Raw genomic sequence first — 12,420 nt, 5'->3', positions numbered from 1 at the left:
GTGCATTTCCCTCAAATTGGTGCATTTCCCTCAGAGTCGTGCATTTCCCTCAAAGTGGTGCATTTCCCTCAGAGTGGTGCATTTCCATCAAAGTGGTGCGTTTCCCTCAAATTGGTGCATTTCCCTCAGAGTGGTGCATTTCCCTCAAAGTGGTGCATTTCCCGCAAGGTGGTGCATTTCCCTCAAGGTGGTGCATTTCCCCCAAGGTGGTGTATTTCCTCCAACGTGGTGCATTTCCCTCAAAGTGGTGCATTTCCCTCAAATTGGTGCATTTCCTCCAACGTTGTGCATTTCCCCGAACATGGTGCATTTCTCTCAAGGTGGTGCATTTCCCACAAGGTGGTGCATTTCCCGCAAGGTGGTGCATTTCCCTCAAAGTGGTGCATTTCCCTCAAATTGGTGCATTTCCCTCAAAGTGGGGCATTTCCCTCAACGTGGTGCATTTTCATCAAAGTGGTGCATTTCCCTCAAATTGGTGCATTTCCCTCAGAGTGGTGCATTTCCCTCAAAGTGGTGCATTTCCCTCAAAGTGGTGCAGGCTCGAAGACCATTCATTAATCTCTACTCATGAGTCATGTGCTTCCTCCATGGCCGAGGCTCATGAGAACGAGAATCCCTTCGGTCACATATGACTCGCCGATGAGCCGTCTCAACAGGGTTTGAATCCCGACTCACCTATAATGTCATCCCGGTGTTCCACTGGCAGGTGAGGCTGATTCATCAATGTGTGTGCGTTCGGGTCCCTCGGATGGACGTTAGGGAAATAGGTGGTGGTCGTTAAAGATCCCACGGGTGTCCCTCACGAGGAGTAGGCGAGCTATCGCCGGCACCCTGAACAAATTCCAAATTCCTGCGCTAACTACTGCTGGGAAAGCAATGGCAAACCTCCCAGTATAATCCTTGCCGATAAACGTCATGATCGGATGAGACCGAAAGTAATTAATATGTACTTGGTTGGTTGTTTGGTTTCACCTTTTCGTTACCTAGTTAAAGAGTGGTTACAGTTCACCATAAGGAGTGTTTACAATTAGTTAAATTACCTACTGCACCTGCTTTGTTCCCTTTTTGTGACCTACGCCACACCTGGCCCGCGTGGTGTCCATTTTAACGTTTACGTACAGCGTTCAAAAAGTTCTCGGACCGAGATACCTGTACTCAGCATTGTCCAATAAACTGAAACTTTGTCGTCATTGTTATCTTGTCTATAAATTAAGTAAGCACGGATTGTAAGGGAACGTTTTTCCTACGAACCATATCGATGTCGGTATACCGACCGTATTGAATTTCATAGAAAGTTTGCGTTTCTTGGACGATTCGTGAACATCTCGATCCGTGACGTTTTTGAACACCTCCACGTCACGTGACACCGTATATTTATTTATTTATTCCTGGTAGACACGGTATATTTATTTACCCGTAAGGTGACGTCTTTATATCGAGTTTGCCGCGAAAGGAAGTGTAATATCGTCGGTTAAATGAGAGGGGGGAATGAACCCTAACTCCCGAGGCTGCGAAGACCACAACGAAAGTAACGCGAGAGGGTCATTTGCATGAGGCGGAAAACGTGGAGTATGCACGAAGGGGAGGGAGGGCTGGAACGACAAGGTGTGACGCATATTAGGGGATGGGTGGAATGAAGTGATCGCAGGGGGAGGGTGTTCGGGTTGTGGTTTGGGCAGCGACGACCCGGCCGGGCTTCAACAAAAATGAGCGTCGAGGTGGAAGGCAGTGACCGAGCGGTTCGTCGAGGAGTCATGTAGCCGTGGGACACGGCCGCTGGTGCCTCCGCCGGCCGTGTCCGCATGACAGCGAGTTCCGGGCGCACCGCGCGAGGCAGGTCGACGGCGCAGGTGGGGCGAGTCGGACACGTGAGGGATTGAAACTCCAACCTGGGGCACGATCGGTGGCCATGCTTGGCTCGGTGAAGATGGAAACCGCGGATCCAGCAGATTGGGGAGGGTATTACGGCGAGCAGGGCGAGGTGAGTGGAGGCGCTGCTCCCGGGCCGCTGCGGCTCGCGTTTCTGATGGGGTTCCTGCATGAGTAAGCGTCACGTGTTGTTGAAACAACGCTACCGGATCTGTCGCGGCGGAGCTATTTAATGGATTGCATAGTTTGTCGCTATTAAACTATTACCCAGGATTATCCACTTTATACGACAAATGACAATCCCCCACAGGAAGGCTAAACAATCCTCGTGGAAAACTAACTGGTGAAGTGCTGTATATTCCGGTATCGCCATAGTTACGGCGTTGTTATTCTTAACGAATTTGCTTTGGTTGTTCAGTGTCTTAAATGCTGTCGGACTAGAGACTAAACTAGAGCTAATACTAGACACTAGAATAGAGACTAGACATAGACTATAATAGTGACAAGACTCGACTAGAGACTACAACGGAGATTAGATGAGAGACTAGAATAGAGACTAGACATAGACTATAATAGTGACAAGACTCGACTAGAGACGAGACTAGAGACTAGAATAGAGACTAGACATAGACTATAATAGTGACAAGACTCGACTGGAGATTCGACTGGAGTCTACACTAGAGACTACAATAGAGACTAGACATAGACTATAATAGTGACAAGACTCGACTAGAGATTCGACTAGAGACTAGACTAGACATAGAGACTAGACATAGACTCTAATAGTGACAAGACTCGACTAGAGATTAGACTAGAGGCTAGACTAGACTAGACTAGAGATTAGACGAGACTAGAATATAGACTACAAAAGAGACTAGACTAGAGACTAGATGAGAGGCTAGACTAGATGAGACTAGACTAGAGACTAGAATGAAGACTAGACTAGAGACCAAAATGAAGACTCGACTAGAGACTAGATGAGAGGCTAGACTAGATGAGACTAGACTAGACTAGATACTAGACGAGACTAGACTAGACTTGAGACTAGATGAGAGACTAGACTACAGATTAGATTAGATTAGATGAGATGAGACAAGCCTAGACTAGAGACTAGAATAGAGCTTAGACTAGACAAGACTAGAGATGAGACTAGAGACTAGAAAACACTAGACTAGAGACAATAGACTTGAAGACGATCTGTTAAAACAATCTTCAATCCTCGACTGATATAAACGCTAATTGTGCGAATAATTGTCCGTGTACCGACAGAGTGGGATAGAGGTTATGCACTTCTTGCCTTGGAGCTGTAGAGCCTGGGTTCGATTGCCGACCCGACTATAAACCGTTGGATTGTCACGTCGCAGGCGGAACGTTAATGGGTCAGAATGTGTGCAGTTCCTCAGATTGGATGTCCGTTCTGCTAGCATTAGCTGGTGGTCATTAAAGATCTTGCGGTGCCTTTTGACGAGGAGTATGTGAGTTATCACCGGCACGCTTAACAAATTACAAAATTGTTGCTTCGACCATAACTAGACAAAGTTCAACTACCGGGTTGGACCTCTGAATTCTGACGGCCCATCACTCACTAAGGACCTACCAATCAATAGTCTGTGGCAGAACCGAAAACATGGCTGGGGCATAAGTAACAACAACGATATTAATCACACACAATGTACGAGAGACTGTGCTGTTATCAGAGTTTTGAACAATATTACATGAGAGACCATGAGGAAGTAGACAAGCATTAAGAGAACATACAAATGGATGAGATAGTGTGTTGTGTGGAGTTTCTGGACAAGGGTCATGTGAGGAGGTGATACATTGAGGTGTATAATCAGAAGGCATAAGAGATGTGACAAATACTGAAGCGCAATACTTTCCTTCATGTTTCTTCACAGGCATTTTTGACACCCATGACGAGCTGCCTTGGATCGATGAATCCTTTAGACTCGTATGTGGCCATGAGCTCCATGAACGGTAACGCGGGGCTGTGTTCTACTCCCTCCTTCCCGAGTTACACCGGTGGATCTACGATGGGCCATAGCTGCCCAGGAGGAGTTGGCCATCTGTCTGCCATGGCTGGTATGGCCGGTGGTGGTTCTGGCCCCCTGGCAGGATTCACAGCCAGCTTGAGCCCATCCCCTCTTGGTTTGAATCCTTTGGGGCCTCCTGGAGCACCACCGATGCCTGGGCTTGGCTCCCCGTACAGTAGCCTTCAACAGGGTGTTGGTTCCTACAACCAAAATGGATTCGCAATGCGAGCACGGGAACCAAAGCCTGCGTACCGTCGGAACTACACGCATGCCAAGCCACCATATTCATACATTTCTCTGATCACCATGGCCATTCAACAATCACCCAACAAGATGCTTACTTTGAGTGAGATCTATCAGTGGATCACTGACCTCTTCCCATTCTACAGACAAAATCAGCAGCGCTGGCAGAACTCCATTCGGCACTCGTTATCCTTTAACGATTGTTTCGTCAAAGTTCCACGTTCATCTGACAAACCAGGGAAAGGATCATTCTGGACCCTACACCCAGACTCAGGAAACATGTTCGAAAATGGGTGTTATCTGAGGCGCCAAAAGCGATTCAAGTGTCAGAGAAAAACGGGACTAAAATGTGGTCTTGAGGGGGACAGAAAGGTCCAGGCCACTGAAGCGACTTTGTTGCAGGAGAAAAAGGAGGAAAGCTCCGCCGTTTGCTCCCCTCCAGTGGAAAACGATGACCAACCAGGACCAGCAACTCTGTCCTGCCGCATGCAAGGAGGTTCCAAGGTGCAAGCTGGGGGTGACGGGCTACATACGGGTTCTTCTTTCCAGACTCCGTCCTCGGCGCTACAGCGCTATCCCTCCCCGCTCCCCAACCTGCCCATGAATCCAAACGCGTTGGGACCACTCAAGCTGGACCCTAGATACAGCTTCAGTCACCCGTTCTCCATCCACAGTCTCATGTCGGCTGCTGAACAACAGCAGAAACTGGAGCTGAAAGCTTACGAGCAGGCCACCGGTTATCCAGCCATCGGTTCCCTGACCGGCCATCCAGCCATCTCCGGAAAGACCGCAGCTGCTCCTCTGTCACCTTTGGGTGCTTCCGAAAGCGCATATTATCACCAAGGCCTCTATACAAGAACGATTCTCAATTCCACATGATGGAGCAAGTCGTCACAAGGTCATTGGGACAGCTGTATACACACTTTGTAAGGCACACCACAGGACAAAGATGTCGCTATCCTGACTCGGAATCTGATCGACCATTTCACGCGCGCGCGCACACACACACACACACACACACACACACACACACACACACACACACACACACACACACACACACACACACACACACACACACACACACACCATGATGATGCTCTACCTTTTCACGAGCATCGTACTCATCGCGTTTTATTCACATTGTCGTGTCAGCAGGAAGGATTTTAGGCTATTTTGCCAAACACGGATCTTGCAATTTCCTTGGTTGTTTGAAATTTGATTTTCCGGAAGCTCAAATCTGGGAACTCACGGTGTCCCTTGCACACGGGACGGGTGGTCTGTGCAGGTCTTTCGATTTCTCGTAATCCTGGTGCACCCGCCTGTAACGTCACAATCTCTCATCGAGAAGAAAAATCTGCATCGAAAAAAAGATAATATATAAATGGTTATTTTGCACATTTTATAAGAGCGCCATGATAGACCACCCAATCCCCCTTTTTAATAACCATGCGACTTGTGTTTGCGACATCCGCTAGGCACGTCGATCCTTCAATTTCCAGCAATATGTTCACCATTATGATGTTTGTGGTGTTTTTTGTTTTTGTTTTTTTTGCTTTTGTCTTGTGCGCACAAAAATTGCACGACGTACAATGTGTGGATACCATGTACGAATGAGTATACAAGTTACAGACCATCGATCACTCAGTTTTTATGCTTTTTCAAGTTTCGGATGACAACATAAGCAAGAATATTCTTATTTGAAGATGATATAACTAAATGTGTTCCTGAACATGGTGGATGCATATGGTTATAAAATTACAAGTGGATGAAAAATTTTTTTATTGGCACATTCCAATAAAATACGCATACAATTTCAATAAATTGCCATAAATATTCAATAAAATATTTTATTGGCATAATATTCCAATATGTGGATGAATGTGTAGATTTGAAATTCTAAAATGATGAGTTTGGCCAAATTGAAATACGTCATTGGAGCATAATGAATTATACACGTGATTTAATTGTTACCTCTCATGTGTATACCATACGGACAGGGACACTGGTGTTTCATTCCAAGTCCATGCGACACCCTATTTCGCTCCTGTGTATATGATCCATGTGTTATTTATTGTGCAGTTATATATAACGCTGTCTAAATAATGTGCCAATTGTTCTTCACCTCCCCCCCACCCTCCTTTACGCACTGCGCACCGGTTTTGCCTTTTGTAATAAAAATGAAATTCTCCATCGCCACATATTTCAACAGATTATATTGATCTGCTGTCACCTGTCACCGTACCATCGGGTCTTACAGTGTGCATTCAAGCTCCTCTTAGTCCCACGGGTAAAACGACCTTATGGGTGCGGCACTCTCAGTCAACGCCGTAAAGTTTGAAAGTTTTACACATTGTTAATGCGCAGGCGTCATTTCATCCACTTCACCTGATGCCTGTTTGTGATTTCTTTCTAAACACCTGGTTCCAAGAGGCAAGGAAACGAGGTTCAAATCCCATATACCATATGTGTTTGTCCACTGTCTACTAATGTTCTTGTAATTCCGTGTAAATGGGCATGTCTGTTTGTCTTAGTTCTGCATCTCATTTAAGTTTTATATCCTCCATGAGTCGATGAGATCACTGTTTAAAAAGCAGGTTTCGTGAAGTTTTCATTTTTACAAATATACATTTCCTCTTATATACTCGGAAATTTACATATTGGTAGTTCAGTTTACAGGTGTGTGTGTGTGTGTGTGTGTGTGTGTGTGTGTGTGTGTGTGTGTGTGTGTTTGTGTGTGTGTAAATCAGACTGGCAGGTTAGCTTTGAGGTATGCACACTTTGAGGTATTTGAGGTATGCACATTTGAGGTATGCACACTCACTTCTCATCTGCCTAGCATGGGGCTCGACCCAGCTATAACCTGTCACCCTTGATGTTTTGAGTGCAAGGCAATACCCAAAAGTATGCGTTGTCCATTGTAATAATGTTAAGCCCGAAGATTCGTCTGCCAGTATTTGTTAGTGGACATTATAGATCCTGTGACGTCTTTCAAGAAGGGTAGGCGAGTTATCGCTGCAGTTATCCCCAACCGAGACTACAAGCAGGTGAGAATAATTGTGGCCGTGAAAGTTGTAGTCGTAGTAGTAGTAAATATATAATTGACCAAGCACCAACAGGGCTGTGCTATAAACAACAAGATTAGTGATGAGATTAAAGGATAGTTCTGCATTCTTGACCAAAAAATCTCAGACATTACGACTGCACAAACATGCTCTGCATGAGCTTCATGTCAGTTTTAACAGAATCGGAATCTATAAAATAAGAAAAAAAGAAAAACGATTAAAACTCAGGGTTTGATGATGAATTATTCAAAGCATGATGTGAGCTCGATAAACAGATATTTTATGAAATACAAAACCAAACTGAAAGGCACAAAGCAGAATCATATCTGTTAAGTTTCATGGAATCAAATTCCCTGTTTTTACAGGAACAGTGCAAATGATGAAATTTCTTAAGGGATCATTATGGCGTTAAGAGCGTTTGAATTAAAGGTATCTACGTCGTCATGCTGTATTATCTAAAATTATGCATTATATGAAGACTTGCGCATTAATCATCTAAATGCTGGATAACATTTCTGAATATCCATCATAATTGGAGGGGCATTGTCCATTTAAATGCGATGTGTCTCGTGTGTTGGAGATTTAAAGGCACAAAGCACATCCCCAAAGGAAAGTCGCTAATCATTGTCAAAAAACGCAAATATAATGTGTGTGTATATATATATATATATATATACACACACACACACACAAAAATGCTCCAACATCTCTCGCTCTTTCGTTGGAAAAAAAAAAAGCATCGATAAAGTGTGCAGGATTCTTCTTTTATAACCAAGATTTCCTTGATGCAAAAATGATGCATCACTGCTTAAATCCGGTGATGTGTTAAACGTGAATTTTTAATCTTATTTCAAAAATGTTTTTATAATCCCTCAATTTGAGTGATGGATTGCAGAATAGCCAAGAGGTATGCATGCTCGCCACAAAACTGTCGTGTCTGGGATCGAATCTGACCCAAATATAAACTATCAGATTGATGTTTCGCAGGTGAGGCATTACAAAGTGCACCATCCCTCCCATTATACGTGAAGCTGGGTGTCCTGTCTACCAACATTATTGAGTGGACGTTAAAAGATCCCACAATGTCATTCACGAAGATGAGGTGAGTTCTCGCTGTCACACTGAGCAGAATACAAATCCTTGCCACCTCCATTCGAATCACAGGCCTGTCCAGCCGGTTCGTGAAATATTTTGGCTAAAAAGTAAAAACGTTCACCACACAAGAAGGTGGAAATAATTGTGACCATTAAATAAGGAGTATTAATCATTGTACAATTTTTTTTATTTTTTGGGTTTTTTTTTAATAACTAAATCTTTCTTGCCTGGGGATTGTCTTCACCTAACATTTAATCTTTGTACTATTGGTGTCAATTAATGCAATATCTCATCGATACTGATCCTACAACCGCATTATTCGTTTCTGAACCTGCAGTATTATACCCAAACATCAACAACAAGAAACTAATTTCATGCCAAACAAGTACATCAGTGGTGCGAGAGAACGCATGTCATGGAAACAATATACAGGACGGTGTCGTATATATATATATATATATATATATATATATATATATATATATATATATATATACATATATATATATATACATATATATATATATATATATATACATATATATATATATATATATATACATATATATATATATACATATATATATATATATATATATATACATATATATATATATATATATACATATATATATATATATATATATATATATATATATATATATATATATATATACATACAGTCACGTGAAAAAGTAAGTACACACCATGTAAAGTTTTGACTTTTTCAACATATTTCAACATACAGCTATTTGATCTTCATTTCAACAATATTGAGAGATAAAGGTGATATAATATAACGAATATCATGAAACATTTACATTTTGTAGTCCATTGTATAATTTAAATAAACATAAATGCAAATTACGCATGTGGAAAAAGTAAGTACACCGCATGAAATGTTTTTTTATCATTTTAACATATTTGGACATATCTATATTTGATCTTCATTTAAACAGTATCTATAGATAAAGGTGATCTAATTGAACAAAATGAAAAATTGACTTTGCAGTAATTTATTCAACAAAAGATTGTTGCACAGCATGCACAGCTCATTTCAAATCCCCCCCCCCCCCCCCCCCCCACAACATCTCAATGGGATTTCGATCCAGGCTTTGACTTGGCCATTCCAGAACCCTCCATTTCTTTCTTTTCAGCCATTCCTTGGTGGATTTACTGGTATGTTTAGGGTCATTGTCATGTTGCAAGGTCCATCTTCAGTTGAGCTTCAACTTTCTGACAGATGGCCTCACATTATCCTCAAGCACCCTCTGGTACAATGAAGAATTCATAGTGGATTCTATGATGGTGAGCTGCCCAGGCCCTGATGCAGCAAAGCTGCCCCAAACCATAATATTTCCACCACCAAGCTTTACAGTTGGTATCAGGTTCTTGTGGTCAAATGCTGTCTTTGGTTTTCGCCAAACATGTCTTCTGGTACTGTGGCCAAATAGCTCGACGTTTGACTCATCTGTCCAGAGCACATTGTTCCAGAAGTGCTGGTCTTTGCCTCGGTGTTCATTGGCAAACTTTAGTCTTGCCCTGATGTTCATTCTGGGCAGCAAAGGTTTCCTCCTGGCACACCTCCCAAGTAGATCAAATTTCTGCAGCCTCTTTCTAATGGTAGACTCGTGCACTTTGACATCAACAGTGGCAAGAGCTACCTGTAGGTCCTGTGATGACATTCTGGGGTTCTTGGAGACTTCTTTCAGCAACTTGCGGTCTGCTCTCGGGCTGAACTTGTTGGGGCGGCCTGGCCTGAACAAGTTGGCAGTTGTTTGGAATCTTCTCCACTTGTAGATTATCTTCCAGACAGTCGAATGATTGATTTCAAAATGTTTGGAGATCTTTTTAAATCCCTTCCCAGACTCGTAGGCATCTATAACCTTCTTTCTGAAGGCCTCAGAGAGCTCTTTTGATCTAGGCATGGTGACGCCGCACACTTCAACAAAGAGCAAACCAAACTAAATGTCTGAGGTTTAAATAAGACAGGTTCCTCCAAGATCCTCTCTAACGATGTTCTAATCATTTGCACCTGAGCTGGTGCACCTGATTCTAATTTTAGGTATTTGAAGTAGTGATAAATGTAGGGGTGTACTTACTTTTCCACATGCGAAATTTGCATTTATGTTTATTTAAATTATACAATAGACCACAAAATGTAAATGTTTCATGATATTTGTTATATTATATCACCTTTATCTATCAATATTGTTGAAATGAAGATCAAATAGCTGTATGTTGAAATATGTTGAAAAAGTCAAAACTTTACATGGGGTGTACTTACTTTTTTGCGTGACTGTATATATAATATATATATATATATATATATATATATATATATATATATATATATATATATATATATACACACACATGTGTATATATATATATATATATATATACACACACATGTGTATATATATATATATATATATATATACACACATGTGTATATATATATATATATATATATATATATATATATATATATATATATATATATATATATATATATATATATAACATCATTTCAAAACACACCTGGTCACAAGTGTGCCTCACTGACTGGTTCCTCAATCGAGGTCCTCAGCATCATCCCGTTTCGGGAAACTTTACGAGGAAGCAAGGCACAGATCGAGTCTCATCCCAGCAATTGCTGCACAACCTGTTAGCAACAAGTGTAGCCTGCCACACGGACACATTGTCTCTGCCCTGCTCATCAACAATTAGGAGGTTTGCAGTCAGGAATATTACATTTTGCTTGCTTCCTAGTCAAGTTATGGGGTTCAGTCTGTGTATATTAACGGCTTAGATTGGTCACAAATAAACAATTTACAGTATGTTGTCTTGATGAGGGGCGGTAGACCTGCATGCAAATCGGACCTGGCAGGAGTAATGCCCTGCTGGTGGATTAAGGGGTCTTACTCCTATTAAGAGGAGTGGTCCCAATTGTATGACCATGCATTGTGGCCCTCCGGGGGCATGATGCATGCGTTTGAATGACCATGTGCTTCCCTCTTGGGGTTGAGGCGCATGTGTAATGTTATCGGGACAGCCTTGTTGACGTTGTGCCTTGGCCATGGGGTCAAGGTGCACGTCCAAGGCTGTTCAAATGTTTGACTTTTTACCTTTTTTCACAAGCAAAAAAGGCAGGCCATTCCTGTGGCCCCAAAACAGGAAAATAAGCCCTCGTCGGGACGGCATGGTGTTGAAGTGGTGGGGACTTACTCCTATGGAGGAGGGGTCCAATTGTATGACCATGTATTCTGGACCTACGGGGTCAGGATGCATGTGTTTTGATTGACCATGTGCTTCAGCCTTTGGGTTGACGTCCATCTGTATGCCAATGGGACAGTCTTGATAGACGGTGTGCCTTGGCCGTGGGGTCAAGGTGCACGTCCAAGGCTGTTTAAATGTTTGATGTTTTACCTTTTTTATTATAAAAAAGGCAGGCCTCATAAGGCCCATAACAAAGGCGAAATCTAGATCGACATCTCTGCCTTTGTCTATTTGTGACCATAGAGCTTTAATCTCAGTCTGCAAAGACTTGAGTACCACATGGATGCCTCCTAGTTTGGAGGTGATGTGTTGGTATAATTTATGCACATGATGTCAGCGTCATGTCATAGGGTTAGTGTGCTTCCTTAGTTAAATTAAATATTTATATATATACTAGCTTGTGTTACGGATTCGGCCCTAATTATTGTTGGTACTATTATTATTGTTGGTTTTCAGTGAGGGTTATTGTGGTTGGGAGGTTTAAAAGCGCTCCTGGTAAAATGTGGCCGGAAATTCGAATCGTGACCCGGAAGAAAAGGGAGCGAAGAAGAAGAGGCGGGAGGAGATTGTGAAAAGACGTTTTTGTTGAAGCTCCGGACCGAGTGGTCGAGCGGACAGTGCGAGTGAACCTTGCGTCCTTGAAAGGAAGTTTGTGCGATAGGAGATATCGCCGGAGTGCTGTGGAGCCTGCGTAGTCGGGTATCCTCATTGAGGTTCCGGAGTATCCTTGCCTCAAAGCCCCGGTTCGAGTGAAAGCCGTCCGTCATCTTCGCCACACGCGCAACCTTGAGTGAACAGGTTTTTGTCGCGTCGGCTGGGCATTATTCCCCGGT

General features: G+C 42.7%; 1 protein-coding gene across 1 annotated transcript; it reads left to right on the top strand.

Annotated features, from left to right (window-relative positions):
- The first annotated feature begins 1,640 nt into the window (after positions 1-1,640).
- LOC137411839 (hepatocyte nuclear factor 3-beta-like) lies at positions 1,641-6,344 on the top strand. The gene is made up of 2 exons (XM_068097122.2): positions 1,641-1,981; positions 3,768-6,344. Exons 1-2 carry the CDS (start codon positions 1,910-1,912, stop codon positions 5,022-5,024), a joined length of 1,329 nt encoding a protein of 442 aa, XP_067953223.1. The 5' UTR covers positions 1,641-1,909; the 3' UTR covers positions 5,025-6,344.
- Positions 6,345-12,420: the final 6,076 nt, after the last annotated feature.

This window comes from Myxine glutinosa, chromosome 11 (assembly GCF_964187855.1).
Source record: "Myxine glutinosa chromosome 11, kmMyxGlut1.1, whole genome shotgun sequence".
Lineage (NCBI taxonomy): Eukaryota > Metazoa > Chordata > Myxini > Myxiniformes > Myxinidae > Myxine > Myxine glutinosa.
This window is presented reverse-complemented; position numbering and strand designations above follow the sequence as displayed.

Bases quoted from the DNA above. Each gene is read 5' to 3' on its own strand.
- LOC137411839 (XM_068097122.2), top strand. From the start codon at position 1,910: ATGCTTGGCTCGGTGAAGATGGAAACCGCGGATCCAGCAGATTGGGGA. The intron at 1,982-3,767 runs GTGAGTGGAGGC...GTTTCTTCACAG, and splicing joins ATTACGGCGAGCAGGGCGAG to GCATTTTTGACACCCATGAC.